Source organism: Carassius carassius, chromosome 3 (genome assembly GCF_963082965.1).
Source record: "Carassius carassius chromosome 3, fCarCar2.1, whole genome shotgun sequence".
In the NCBI taxonomy this organism is placed as follows: domain Eukaryota; kingdom Metazoa; phylum Chordata; class Actinopteri; order Cypriniformes; family Cyprinidae; genus Carassius; species Carassius carassius.
Window position 1 is genome coordinate 29,323,453 of NC_081757.1, and position 15,501 is coordinate 29,338,953.

A 15,501-nucleotide genomic window follows, 5' to 3' on the forward strand; every position below is an offset into this window, starting at 1 on the left:
GTAAATTAAAAGAAAATTTTCATTTATGGTTGAACTATCCATTCAAGCAGCTAATGTATCAGAAGTCTCATACATTCAGAAATGAGCTTACTACTGCAATGAAAAATAAGGTGGATAGTTAGAAAGTGGAGTGTGCTATTCTATTTAAATCAGCGCAATTAAAGAAAAAAAGCTTAGGCACTTCACCTTTAAGAAATGAATTCCTCTCTTAAAAAGCTAGCGAGCACTAACCACAGTAATTATTAATCTTTCACATTTAATTTATCTGATATGTGTATGTGTGTGTGTGTGTGTGTCCTGTCTATCACAAGGTCCCTGCAGGGCAGACAGATAGATTTCTGAGATCTAAACCCCGCGACTACATTTACAGCGTCTTCTTATTGAGAAATACCATCTTCCTGAAGTCACAGCAACAATAGTCACACCACACCAGCGCTACTGGACAACCTTGTGTGCTGGCAGGACCAGAGGCAAACAACCTGACACCCAATACTTTCACCAAAGAACCTGGCAATGCATTAAAACTTTACACACAATCATGTCTTGTCTGAATTCATTTTAAATTGAACACGCATGCCGATATAATTTGATGCCGAGTGCTGAAATAAATATGATGAAGGCCGAAGCATAATACCAGTGGTGTACCAGAGGAGCATTAGCCGAATCAGCACAGCACGTTGTGAATCATCTCCGTTCAGTGTCTGCTTGGGTCCTTCCTCTATGAAGACCAGCTTCAAGTTAGTTTGAAGATATGGATTAACTTTACCTTTTATAGTGGCACCAACCATTAGTTCATTCAAAATTAATGTACTGTTAACAAAGTTAGCCATGAGCAAGAAGTTAGTTAATGCTCAATTGAGGCTTTTATTTCCTTTCTACCAAGTCATTACATGATACAGAGAGCTGAAAGCTATTAACTTGAGGAAGTCATCTGAGTCGAGTTAGCGGTTACCTCAAATTACAGAATTATGCTGACCTTTTGACAGAACTTAACAGCGAGCCGAGGGCTTTCCTAAATCATTCAGTATGTGCTTCTTATGCTAGACTACAACATTTGGCGAAGCTTGTCGCAGGGAGAGGCCCGAGCTGTGCCAACACGTATCGGCCCAGGAGCCAACCATCACATTAGTGAGGATACGAGACTCTGAACAAACACTCTCACAATCCTCCCTGTTTGCCAAGCCTCCGAGGAAATCTGGATTGCACATATAGAAAGAGAGGGAATGGCAGAAGAAATCCAAGACTGAACGAGAATGAGAGAGGAAATGACAAGATCTAAAAAAGGGTTAATGGTGGTAAAACTGAACGACTGATCGTCAGTAAGCCAAACCCCACCATATGCTTTCCTTTAGTTGCTCCATACATACAGGAATAAAGTTCTCTTTGGTGGGACCAGTTCATCTGATTAATGTTATTTTGTCTGGGCAAGGCTGGCTCATACTGGGCATTGTGGCAAGTGCCATGACTGGATAAGATCAATCTGACATGTGGCTGATCCGTTTGGAAGAATGCTGTGGTCAGCTCTGAAAACGGCTCATTAATTGATGGGTCAATAAGTGTCCAAGATGAAGAAATGGAAAAATGTATAAAAATAATAATAATAATAATTCAAAACATGTGACAAGTTCCTAGAAATTTACTCTTTGTATTTGTGTTTCATTTGGTTTTGAAAAACTTTCAATGTAATAACTCCAAAACATGGGGTGAGACTATCACCAAAAATATAACATTTTCCATACACAGACACACACATGTGTGTGTGTGTGTGTGTGTGTCTCTCTCTCTCTCTCTCTCTCTCTCTCTCTCTCTCTCTCTCTCTCTCTATATATATATATATATATATATATATATATATATATATATATATATATATATATATATATATATATATATATATATATATATATATATATATATATATATTAGGGCTGTCACTTTTGAGAAAAATCTAATTCGAACGGATATCGAATATCATGCAATGTATATTCAATGCAATGCAATGTTTAATATGATCAAAGCAAACAAACAAAAAGTAGCATCATGTCACTGGTCCATTTAATAGGACATGTGAATGATCCGTTTGGAATAATCCTGAGGTCAAACTGAAAATGCCTCTTTTAATTGATAAGTCTCTGGCGTCACTCATGTCAAACCTTAAGATGTTACATAATCAAAGTAGAGGAGATCAAGTCATACGCAGGACCCTATTTTAAGAGAAGGACGCAATTAAGACATGGCCCTAAAGCCTGCCCTTAAACGCCCCTGCCAATAGCACAAGGGAGGGGCATTCTGGAAGAGGGACAGGGAGGGCAGCTCTGGTTTGGTAGATGGGCCGAGTCGGGTCGCCTCGGGCAAGGCGCATATGGCTGAGCCCAGAACGCCAGCTTTTTCTTTGACACAGGGATATTTTAATGACAGGGAAGGAGTCAAAGAAAACTTTCTCCCTCTCTCTCATTCTGACCACTTCCACCATCAAGCAGCGCCCATAGAATCTCCATATGGGACTTTCTGAAGAGCCGTTTCGCAGCTGGCCATTCGCCTAAAACAATCATTCAGGCTCATGCGTGCGCGCACACACACACGCACACAGTCATCTCCACATGTGTACACTTTTAGCTCATCTTAGACACACCAGAAGGGGAAAAAACATCAACATCCCCCTAAATTTCTGGCAGAGATGATCTTGTTTGCCTCATGCTTCAGCCAGAGCTAAACCACACAAAGGGGAAGAAAAGAAAACAACACTGACATCCTATCAGTATTGAGTCACTATGTATTTCCACCTTAGACGCACACTGGAGGTTTTCTGATTGGCAACTGTACGCTGGCGTTCACATTCAGGGTGTGAGCTTGTGCAAATACTGTGCTTGTGCTGCCGTGTATTGCTGGATTCATTTTAATCCGAGTCCTTACTCATCACTTAGTGAAAGCTTTGCAGGCAAAGTAACTCTAATTGCAGGGGCCTAAAACCCCGGAACAACCTGAGGTTAAGTGTCTACCTCCAAAGAATATGTACAAATGCAGGAAACCAAAGAGCTTACAGGGTTACTTTAACCCGGGACTGAACCGGTGACCTTCTTACTCATGTTTCTTAATCATCGGGACTATAGTTTCCCCTTTAAAACATGGAAGTATCTAAAACTTTAGTTCTTCTTCATATGATATTTCTAGATTTCATTCTGACCGGTGACAAGTGGACAGGATAGTGCATTAAGGTAACATAAGAATTAGGACATAACCTAAAAATAGGAATTGATCTGCTTGTGGCACTGAGAGACTAACCTAACTCTTTATTTTTATGATGTGATTTAAAGAAAAAGTGTGTCATAGTAAGCAAAGGAAAGGGATATATTTAATACAAAATAAAAAATTCTGTCATCATTTACTCACCTGCATGTTGTTCCAAATCTGTAGGAATTTATTTCTTCTGCTGAATATATATATAAGTATATATATTTTGGTGCATGTTTAGTTTTATTGATTATGATGATATTCACATGGGGTGGTTCACCCAAAAATTTAAATTGTCATAATTTACTCACCCTGAAGTTGTTCCAAACCTGTATGAGTTTCTTTCTTCCATTGAACACAAAATAAGATAACCAACATTTTTGATGGTAGCCGTTGAGTTCCATTTGTATTCAGCAGAAGAAAGAAATTCCTACAGATTTGGAACAACATGCAGGTGAGTAAATGATGACAATTTTTTATTGTGTATTAAATATATCCCTTTCCATGTAAAGACTTTGGTAGATGTAAACATGTTGCAATGGTAGACATTGTAAACAGACTGTGTGGTCACAATTATGAATATGGGACTGCTGATATAAACCTGCATGCTTTATATGTACAATAAGCACAATAATTGCAACACATGGTTGGAAAGCTTGAAGCTTGCGGTGTTAGAACGCAACAGTCCATCAGTCAAATCTGAAGCAAGACACAACCCATAGCAGCACATTATGACTCAAATAGTCTGACGGCAGAGAGAAGTAAATTATAAATGAATGATAGATTGTTAAAAACAATGTGCATCAAATGCCCTAAACACAGAAACTCAAACGTGTGTTGTGCTAGCACAAACATCACTGGTTCTTGCGCATCACACATGCACATGTCTTCTTGTTTTGCTTTTAATAGTGGCTGAACGTGCAAATTTGGACATCTTCTCTTTTTTGTTTTAATGGCTGTTGGCAAACCCACTTAAAGTAACATACTGAACTCCTGATGCACGACACTGGCATGACAGCCTTAAGAAAGCCGATACCGATCAGTAAAAAAAAAAGAAATTCTTGATCATCCACGATCACGATCATTGAGCCAACCCAAGCAAAATTTAATCTTTTCAGAGCTGATTTTTCAGCAGCCATTGCTCCAGTCTTCACTGTCACAAGATTCTTCTCAAATCATTGTAATATGCCATTTTGGTGGTTAAGAAAGATTTCTTATTATTGTAGCTAAATGTTGAAAACATAAAAAGAAAGTTTAAAAGAACAGCATTTATTCTTAACATTTATTTTATTAAACAATTATTTTGATCAATTCAATACATCCATGCGGATATATATTCATGTCTTTAACAAATCAATCAATGAATCCATCTTTACTAACCCCAAACATTTAAACAGTAGAGTACATAGATTTATGAAAAGCCATAGTCAGTCAAGATTGTTATAAAACCTATTAATGACAGTGACAGCGACCTTGTGACCTCCAGCGATGAAATCATTGCGAGAGTCAAAACATAACCACAAAATTGTTTGCTTTTTCAAAAACTTACGTGTCCAAAATATTTTGTTAATCTGTGATTATATTTTATGCACCAGGGTCAGAAGTTAATAGTGGACTTGCTGGATCCAGTAAAGCAGCAATGACATCAGAGCATGTTGTGATATTCTGTGAGCCTTTCGCATCTTCAGCTCAACACACACATGGTTTCTACAGATGTGAGGGGACCATAAGCTCACTTGTGATCTGTAGATGGGTGAGGGGTTACAAGGTCCGATAGACAGGAAGCTGGTGATGTGTTGCCTACACATGACAGCTCTAACTCACTGTCTGGTTTCTCTGCGTGGTTGTATCAACAGAGGAAATGGACACATTCAGAGCAACTCTTTGTTCCTCTTTCATCTTTCTAGCTCTCTCTTTCCTTCATTCAAGTCCAAATGTGACTGAAGGACTCTTGAAGGGGAAAATCCCGCCAAATCTCATACATCCATCCTTCCTCCCTGACCTTATCTAACAAACAAATGTCCAAACAGATTAAAAAATAATAATAAAATAAAATAAAAATAAATAAAGATGAATAAATATAGAGGCATCATCCAAATGTCTTTTTCTTCATGTCACTCAATTATATTGTAAGGATGCACCATAATGATATTTCTATGCTGATAACGACATTTAGTAATCTTGCTTTTTCTTTTCAACTGCAGTGGCTATAGACAGTTTACTAAAATCCACTAACTAGACAAAATAGCTCACAGGCTGGATTTTACAATGCATGGTGATCTTCATCAGCTTTTCCTTTTGATGATAAATTATGTGTAATATATAAAGGCAAAAAAAGCCATAATAGAGGAGAACAAAAAAGGGAAAGTGAACTGACGTGTGGCCAAGTATGGTGACCCATACTCTGAATTTAACCCATCCAAGTGAACACACACATTAGTGAACACACACCAGGAGCAGTGGGCTGCCAATGCAGTGGGGGGTTCGGTGCCTTGCTTAAGGGTCTCACCTCAGTCATGTTATTGAAGGTGGAGAGAGAGCGCTGTACATTCACTCCTCCCACCTACAATGCCTGCTGGACCTGAGACTCGAACATGCATCGTTCAGGTTACAAGTCCGACTCTCTACCCATTAGGCCACGACTGCCCCACCAAAACAACAAAACAAGTGCAATTATCTTAACTACACATTACTAATAGCAAAATAGGGTGGAAAAAACACATTGCAAAGGCAAAAGTAAATCCAGTTGATGGATATGTAGAACCAACATACAAAACATTTTAAGTACTGCAGACAAATTCTGAGAAAGCATCCTCTATAAACTGCATTCGTTGCATTTTTGCTTATGTAATGACACACAGACAGGAAACGGCATATCTTCACTTACAGCAGATGGTCCCAATTAAATCTAACCATAACACAAGATGGTGTTTAGATCCTACACTCGTTTTCGAAAATGGCATGATTTGGGCTTATAGGTTTATGTGCACATAAAAAAAAAAAATATATAGTGTCAAAAATAGCCCGATAATGGCTTTTCCCCCACTTTTTCCCCACATTTCATACATTAGCCTACTTAATATATTCATGTTTTTGTTCATCAACATCTGGATGTACTGAAGCATGTAAATAAATGAATAAATGTAAAGCATGTCAAAAAAAATCCCTCTTGCCCATTTGCCTACTCCGTCAAGCAAAGGTTGTGTTTTTAAAGGAATGACTATGCAAGGTCATCCAGACATTGCTATGCCATTCCTGTGCAGCCGACTTCCCAAGTGCCAGCCACTTCAAGTGTCTCTTGTCATCCACCTCAGATCCCTGAGGAACAGCGCTTAGCAGCCTAATAGATGTCCTTGTCCTGGAGAGATGCTGGCCAGGCTGTGCTGCACAGACTCTCTAAGTAGCAGTAGTCTCCTTCTGACCAAAAGAAAAGACCTGGGTAGTAGTGGAACAAAAATGACATGTATTTACCCTCAATATGGGGAAATGAGTTGATAAAAATTATGAATTCACACACATACGCTTTGGCGTGTGTGAAATTGATTTGATTTTGATGCAATATTTAAACTGAAGCCCACAACAGGCTGCTTTGGTAAGAGGCAGGACATTTCCCAACCAGGCACCGAGTGCTGTCAATCACAACACAGACTGGCCCAGCGAACCAATCACAGCACAGACTGGCCCAGCTAACAAATCACAGCACATCTTGTATTCCAGAAGGCGGGCCTTCATTTGATAGAGGAACTATTCCAGCCGTTCATGCCAGACTGGGGAGAGAGGTGTTGTAATAATGTAAAATATGTGAAAAATAATGTGTTAATTGTAACAATATTTCAAAACATTACTATTTTAATCATCAAGTAAATGCAGCCTCCATGAGCATAATGGATTTCCTTTGAAACCACATTTGCAAATGTTGTATTATACAGGTTGATATCAGTTTAATGTTTTTAAAGTGTTTTCTATTTGAAATAATTATTCACATTAAAAAATAACAAGTTATTTCTCACATCAGATTACTTTTTTTTACACAACCAAATAAATTTTATAAATATGATATATATATATATATATATATATAATTTATCAAAAGAAATCTTATGCATCTATTAAATAGCCTATTAATAGTAGATCAAACTGATATTTCCTTTTGGGGGGCTACAAGTTCCTACACATTCAAGAAAATCTGAAATATATGATCAAAAAGTCACTGTCGCTGTGTTCAATTACAGGGCACACTCTTAAAAACAGCTGGACCACTAGAGAGTAAACACTGTCAATCAGTCACTCCACAGCGCTGAGATCCTTCCCCACGCCAAAACAAACAATTCATCAACGTGGGGCCATTTTCCTGTCATGGACAATCAGAGTTTTTTCTGTCTAGCTTTGTTTCTTTTTCATACACAGGTTCACGGGCTCCCAGACATATGCAAGCATATTTCACTGCCGAATATGAATGTTTTTTGGACAAACACATAATCCTCACAACGTTCAGCAAATCTGGTTAAATTTAGTCCGAAATCAAATAATGATCACTGACCATGAAGGCGATCACTTCCATGTTTTCTGAATGAAACATCCTGGATGTTTGAAAAGGGGAAAAAAAACTGCTGACAGTGAAGAAAGCAAAGTTCCCTTGGCTATGCTGTAATCACAACCAACCGGCCAGTGCGAGAATGAGGAAATTCAAGAAAAAAAGGGCACCACAAACACTGTTGCACTCTCGGGCTCTTTTTACCTCATACATTATCCATGCCAAGGCAAACACAATGGGCGATTGGCCTTTTTTACCCAGTTCTTCATAAAACCACAGTAGCAATTTTGGGCTCTGTATGTTAATGCCATTTTGATCCATAAAGACAAAACTAAGACCATTTAACAGATTCCAAGCTCACACAAGTAAATAACACTTCTTGACCCTTTACACCCTTTCTGGCAAGGAGAGAAGCTTCTTACACATGATACATCCACAAGAAAACTGACCAGTCAATCAAGAAAGAATGTTTCCATTGGTTTGAAACGATTCCAAAGTTTAATTGAACCCTTCGAAGCTATTCGTTTTGAATGTACACTCCAGCTGGTGGGGTCTTCAGAGAGCCCAGACAACAAAATGTGATCAAACAAAGAACAAAAAGGGTTTCTTTTAAACAAATGTAAATTGTACAGAGTCTATTCATGTCTATACTTTACATTTATGTAGTTTTGGGAAGATTTGAGGTGTTTTTTTTACATTTAAAAAAAACTATGTAAAATTCACTTTTAAAAAGACACATTTCTAACTTTGTATTCATGGAGATAACATGATCCAATGTTCCATGGTTTAATGGGAATTGATTCCATTTACTTGAAAACAAACAAAAATGTAAAATTTCCATCAAAATTCTAGATTTCAACTATGGCCACCACATGGTTCTTAAGCATTTCTCAATGTCTCATTTGTCATTTCCACATAGATATAGGCTATATCTTTTCACAAGTTTATCATTTAGATTTCTGTGAAAACATAAATCATTATTAATAAAAATGACCGTTAAAGTTTAGCATTTATTTTTCCTGAAGTATCATTTTTTGCAATTATAACACGATTACAGTCAATTTAAATAGGGTGTTGTATTGTGTTTTAGTGTGTGTGTGTGTGTGTGTGTGTGTGTGTGTGTGTTTGCATTTGTTCTGCATCGTGGATGTGTTGTGGTGTCCCTCTTCTTCACGGTAGCTGGTTTCTTTTTGGTCAATTATATAAGAGGGAACCACTCATGCCATATCACTTTTTCATTTCTCATGAGTGGGTTTTGGGGGTTTGGGTTTTATTGTGGATGTGAGAATAGGGATGACAATTTATTTGTGTGTATTTTGTGTTCTGCATTGTGGCTGACGTAGTGATTTTATTTGACAAATTAAAAAGAATAAGCATTGATTTTAGCATTTCCAAATTCTTTTTTCAGTGTGAAGGGTTAAACTGACAGCAAATCTTTTTCCACAGTCATCAGAAAGGATATAACGGTCACTGAATGCAACTCGTGGCAAAGGACCAGAACTGATGCTGGGTGCCATGCAGACTCTGAGCCAAGCTAAATGACTTCGAAATTTGCCGTTTCATCCTCGAAGCTCCTGGTTTGACCGTTGAGGAAAGCCCCAACAGTCTTAGCCACCTCAAATGACCGCATTTTAAATCAACACTGGGCTTCGATGGTTTTCTATAGCAAATAGATGTGAGAGAACACATGAAACATACATGGTTGGTTGTTGCAAATAAAATCCAGACAAAAATGATGCAACAGGCGAGTTTATTACACTAAGCACAGAACTTCCTTTTATCTTTCTTTATACATACAGCTTTGACCAACCAATAATTTAAGGTTAGAATTAGACCACAATAATGATGGCAACTCTGCGTGAAGGTGAGAAAAGCATGCACCTCCCAGTCTAGGTAGAAACAACAAGCCTCTCTTCATTGGTTTACCTTTGCTCAAACACAAGGCAGGAAGCAAGAGCAGCAGGATGAGACAGCATGCATGCATGCTCTCTTTTATGCTACACACAGTCTCGTTTCACACACAGTCACACCGAACGCCCCTCCACTCTTCTCTTCTAGCCCCTTTGCAGAGCGTCTTGCCAGCATAATGGGTATTAGAGCAAGAGAGATGCCTCAGGGGAACGGCTCTTTCACGCACACACGCCTACCTGTTTATCAAGGCACACACCTTTCATTGTCCTAAGCGGACAGACTTCATTGTGTCATTATACACAACAGAAAATGGCTGCACTCCAAGTCTATGTTGCATATGCTTAAGCAAAAAAGAACAGCCGGAGAAATTGGTCTGTGTAATGTTAAATAAAATCTCCTTCCCCTGGAGCATGACACAGGCTGCACTGTGCTGGAGGTGATTCATGCTTTCATCATTCAAGGTGATGCTGGGATTGTTTTCCCTCCACACACTAGAGATCTTTCTTAAACCAAGAAACTGATAAATAGTATTGTATGAGCACAGCAGTAACCTTTCCAAAAGCAATAAAAAATAGCCATCAACTTCAGAAAAATATCCCTAAAAACAATGCTATGACATAATGGTATTCATTTATTCAAAAATGCAAATACATTTCATCCATACAATACATTCAGATTTATTTCTAAACAATCAGTTAACTTGGATACACCTTAAATATATAAGACGATGTATATCTTAAATAGGCATATAAAAGATAAGATATACAATATATATAAGATATCTTTTGTAGATAGGCATCATGCTTTACACGGAACGAACAACCTCCTATGTTAGCACATCGGACTCTCGGCTATTAGGCGAGCACCAGCCTCACATGAGAAGCCCAAGATTTATCAGGTCAAGCAGGGTGCAATGCACAAAAGACTGTGCAGTGAACTGTAAAAGGCCAGCCACACTCTAATCGCTCCAGCCACCAGCATGATGATGCCCTCACACATGCTAACAATCATGCCATCTCTAATTTCATTGGTGGACATCAGCTGGACAGGTGGCCAGTCAACCAGTCGTTGGCCTCCCCTGTCAAAACAGTGGCAGTTCAGGTCTGCTGGAAAGCCCCCAAATAAACAGTCTGCCACCACCCCCACCCATCGCCAAAAAAAGGAAGAGAAAAAAAAATCCCAGCTAGGGGATGTCTGTCACCTTGTTGGTTTTGTGCAAAGATGACGAAAGATACCAGTGTATATTTATGCATGAATTTAATCAAAAATAACACATTTTACTGTGCACTTCATGTATTATTGTAATGAACACGTAATCAACAGGAGCTTTGGTGGTTATAATTTCACAAAATGTCTTAAATATACCTAAATAACTTTGTTCTACATTAATATCCTTATTACAATTACAGCATAAGAATAAAAGCAATAACAATGAATTATTTAATAAATTCATTAAAAAAAAATTAAACTGAAGAACTGAATAGACAAGAGGGAATTTAAGATATCTCTTAATGTGTCTACTTTCTGCACCAATAAATAAATAACAATGACTGTTTTCAAACAAGTTTCCCAAACACTCCCCCATCTGTCATTCAAATACACATCATTGCCTACACTGTGGTCTCAGTCTAGAGAAGAAGCTTAAACAAACAGAGTATTGCTTTAAAAATGACACACCGTTCATACTTTTCAGGGCAATGAACATAAAGGTTAAAGGGCTGGTCGTATCAAAGACTACAAGTTTTATGATGAAATAAAAAGCTTTTGAAATCATGCTAATTATTTGACAAAAGAAAAGTCCAAGTGGAACAATATGTCACAACAGAGTCACTTTAATAATATTTTTTTCCGAGCTTATGAACCATGAAAACTTTGAGAGATAATCAGAATCCACATAACTTTGAAGAGTTTGAACATTTAGGCAGACGAACAAACTGTAGTGTACACTTAAAATAAAAAGAACAGTATTGTCTGCTTAGTCATTTATTGTTATCTTGAGAAGACTGGACTTAATTTATAGTTGATTCTGTCAATTTAAGTGGGACAGGAGTAAATATTTTGTGGTATTAGAGGGAAAAAAGCATCTATTAAGGTGACTTCTAAGTTAGTGCTTTTAATAAATCTTTCAAAAAGACTGAAAAACTCAAGGGTTACCAAAGTGAATCAGTCTATCATTTAATGAATCAGAGCAGCCACTGAATGAACACTTATTGAACTACAAATGACTTAAAGTGATGTACGTCACAAAACAAAAAATAAATGTATGTAAGGTTTGTGAAACTTAATACGCTTTATTACTGACTTGTTCATATGTCGCTGTGTATTTGCAAAATAAGTGTAATAATATTTAACTGAATAACATGAATAAACGTTTTAGTATACTGTTATTCTATTTAATAATTCAGGAGTGGACGGGATATCCCCGCTACAGACTATTCAGCTGGAAACAGTGCCACAATCACTCGCACATCGTTCAGCATTGATGCCCAAGAGTGGCACAAGTAAAACACTTCCTTGTTAGAAATTCATTCGCAAAAGGCTCCGATTCCCAAACGTTTCCTTGCTTCTTTTTCCAGTCGGGGAGCTTTAACGTCCTTAGTTGCACTTGCCATTAATAATCATTTGTCTGCACCGAGTGAGCGACAGCAGAGCCAGCGGCTCTGTTTGGTAAACAGCACTTCACAATCGAGCACATTTCCCCGCGGACAATCAATAAAACACATCTGACCACCGGCAGAGAAACAAAAGCACACATTCAGATGGGAGGTGTTTTCCACTCCATCCCAAACGAAACAAAGCCACTGTACTGCATTACTATAACCATACAATGTGCCTCTTCACCATGTGTACTAGGGACAATCTGTTATTGGGGGTTTCCCTATACAGCGACGTTGTTTATTTGGTGTTTTTAAAAAATTCCAATTACATTTTGGGATACTGCGTGGTTTAAAAGTCAATACAAAACGGTCTGGCTGGCCCTCAACTCCCCACGGGCTCAATGCAATAACCCCACAACACACGCGCACTACACTCAAAATATAAAAACACTGACTCCGCGTGCTCGTATGAAGAAGCTGGGCACAGAAATTCACAGTACACAGTCAGCACACGTGCAAAATGGAAAAGAAATCCGCCATATTTTCATTAAACCCGTTCAAAAAAAAAAAGAAAGTGTGTGCGAGCCGCTGAACTCCTGCAGCAGTCCTGAATCTAAGACTTACCCTGTCACAACAGGCGCCATCTTCCACAAACTCTCACCAAAACTCCAAGACTCGCGAGATCCTCTCTCCCAGACCCTTCCAGCCGCCGAGACAACAGAAGCAGACTGGAGACCGAAGGAGCGAGGGAGAGAGAGAAAGGGGGCGGGTGACGAGGACAGCGCTAGGGGGGCAGGGTGAGTGAAAGAAAAGGGCAGACACCACAACAACAGGCGTGGGAAACTCTTCTGATCTCGCGAGAGGAGGAAAACTCTCACCATACAGCTGAGTGAGCGAGGCTCGTGGCATCGCGAGATTGGTGCGAAGAGCCGCGGATGGATGTTTTACAGTGCTTGAAACAGTGTTTACCCACTCATAAATAACCTCCAAAGCCGGAATTGGCAAGACATTTTGACGTTGAAGCTAGAGATTTCCCAGGCTCCGGTCTGATAAGTTTTGCTCACGAGATAGTTATGGAGCTTGTTATCAAACCATTAAAATGACTGTAATGTGCAGAAATACGGTCACATACATAATAGCCTACTACATAGCAGAAACCTTAACATTTCATTTGTAAAATTCTTATCATTTTATCAACTTACTGACTTTTCTGTAATGACTTTCTTTCATGGCATAGCTAGCAGAATGTCCATGCCGCTCTTTTACATACAGTGGAAGTAAATGTAACCATGAGTGTAAAGAAAATTTTGCAGTGATTAGCAGCCTAAGGGTGTATTCACACGAGGAATGTCACTTCACTTCACTTTCACACCAGTTCACTTGCTTTGGTCTGGACCAAATTCAATGTTAATATTTTTTGTTTAGTGTGGTTCCCTTTGACCCGCTGAAAAACAAACAACAATAGAACCATCACAAAAAAATTGAATGGTTTCCACTACAAATAAAATACAAACATTACAAACCTTTAAGTTCTAACCATTAAAACCTTTAAAAAATGTTTTGTAGTGTGTTTTGGGACATATTCCATTAGGATTTATTGGTTTTAACAAAACCCCCATAGAAGGTGACCAACAGAGATCCACAAGGTCTTTTACAGTTTCCAGTAAAACCAATACAATTCCCATTATAACCAGTAAAACCATTACAAATTTTGTGATGGGGTCTATTGTTCTGATTGTTTCAGCAAGCTGCACTTTTTGCAAGTGAACAAAAAATTGCAAACAAAACACATGTTAGCTAGGTCTCGAATGTGACTGCTGTATTCACACCTGCCCAAAAGGCAAGGGAGGAGTTGAAAACAGAGCTGTCAAGTTGGACAGCTTCCCGCAATGATGGCTGTGCAGTGTTTGCTTTCTTTATCACAGGCAAAGTGGATTAGATCTTATATTTCTCAGATTACTGAACCAGAAACCCTTTTCTTTCAGGAGTTTAATATAGTGCCTGTACGAACAAGTTGGGATGTTCAAGATAAGCCTGTATTATTTAAATTCCAATATTGTGGGATGTATGTTTTTGTCAGCCACTGACTTGTGGAGTCACTCTGGAGAAATGTAATAGAATGAGTCAGTCGACTGTCCTGAAATTGTAGTCATGGTACTTGCATACGTCACTGTGATGTATTTTCCTGCCACCTCTAGTTGTATATATATTCTAGTCGGTATTGCTTTGTTTCAAGTTATACTCAATCTGCGCAGGAAGTCGAACTCACCTAAAGCTTTCTCACGAAAAAACACCACTAAGAAGCAACAATTTTGTGTAAATTCATGTGATTAATATGGAAATGCTTTTTGAAAGAAAACCACAACCCTAAACCCACCTGTCTATAGGGCATAAGCAGGTTATATGAAAAAAATGTATGATATTGTACAAATAAGTCATCAATATGCCGAAATGTAAAATAGATATGAATTGCCATGATTGTATGAAACACTTATTTTGCTTATTCTTGTGCTGTTCAGGGCTTGACAGCTTCATTCTCCATCCTCTTTCATTGCAGGGAAGAGAGAGCAGCTCAGACATTCTGCTAAACATCTTTTTTTCAGTGTTTCGCAGTATTACATGATCAACGTGAGGGTGAGTAATGATGACAGAAATCTGAATGAAGTAGCCTATTGCTTTAAAAATACAGTTTTTTTCCCCCAGCATCCCATGGTCTTTCTTTATAATCCTGTCATTCTGAAGCTAGATTCTTTATCACCCGATTATTTCATGATCTCAAAACACACTTGACAGCTCAACTGATGCCTTTTGTGCTGCTTGGCTGTGAGCTGAGTGAACCGTTCAGGAATATTAAACAGCAGTCGGACTCTTCACACCTGACCTCAAACTGACTTTAATCCACAGTTTTCCAATCCTTTGGATGTATTATTGATTTTTATTTGTGCTTCATAATCTTTCTGACAAGAGAGTGACTGGGAATGGAGGAGGACTGAAAGGAAAAGGAGCATGATAAAGAAAGAAAATGTGAGAAGCGAGATAGTGGAAAAGAGTGACACGAGTACTAGGACAGATAGGTCACAGCAGAGAGGGAAAAAAACAGGTTTCACACAATCTGGCACTGAGCCTTCAGCCAAAGGATTCGGGGGAGGAAGCCTCATGCACCAAAGCCATTTTCCATTCCTTTCCCCCGTCTTTTTTTACGATCTGAGAAAGTAACCTCCAGTTACT

The 15,501-nt window shown here is 38.5% G+C and overlaps 1 protein-coding gene across 1 annotated transcript in view; it reads right to left on the reverse strand.

Moving 5' to 3' along the window:
* Nucleotides 1–13,049, reverse strand: part of rbpjb (recombination signal binding protein for immunoglobulin kappa J region b) — a 44,578-nt gene extending 31,529 nt beyond the window's left edge. Inside the window, exon 1 of the mRNA XM_059535604.1 lies at nucleotides 12,898–13,049. Within this exon, the coding sequence (XP_059391587.1) occupies nucleotides 12,898–12,917 (20 nt within the window). The 5' untranslated portion in view covers nucleotides 12,918–13,049. The remainder of the gene's footprint in view (nucleotides 1–12,897) is intronic.
* Nucleotides 13,050–15,501: the final 2,452 nt, after the last annotated feature.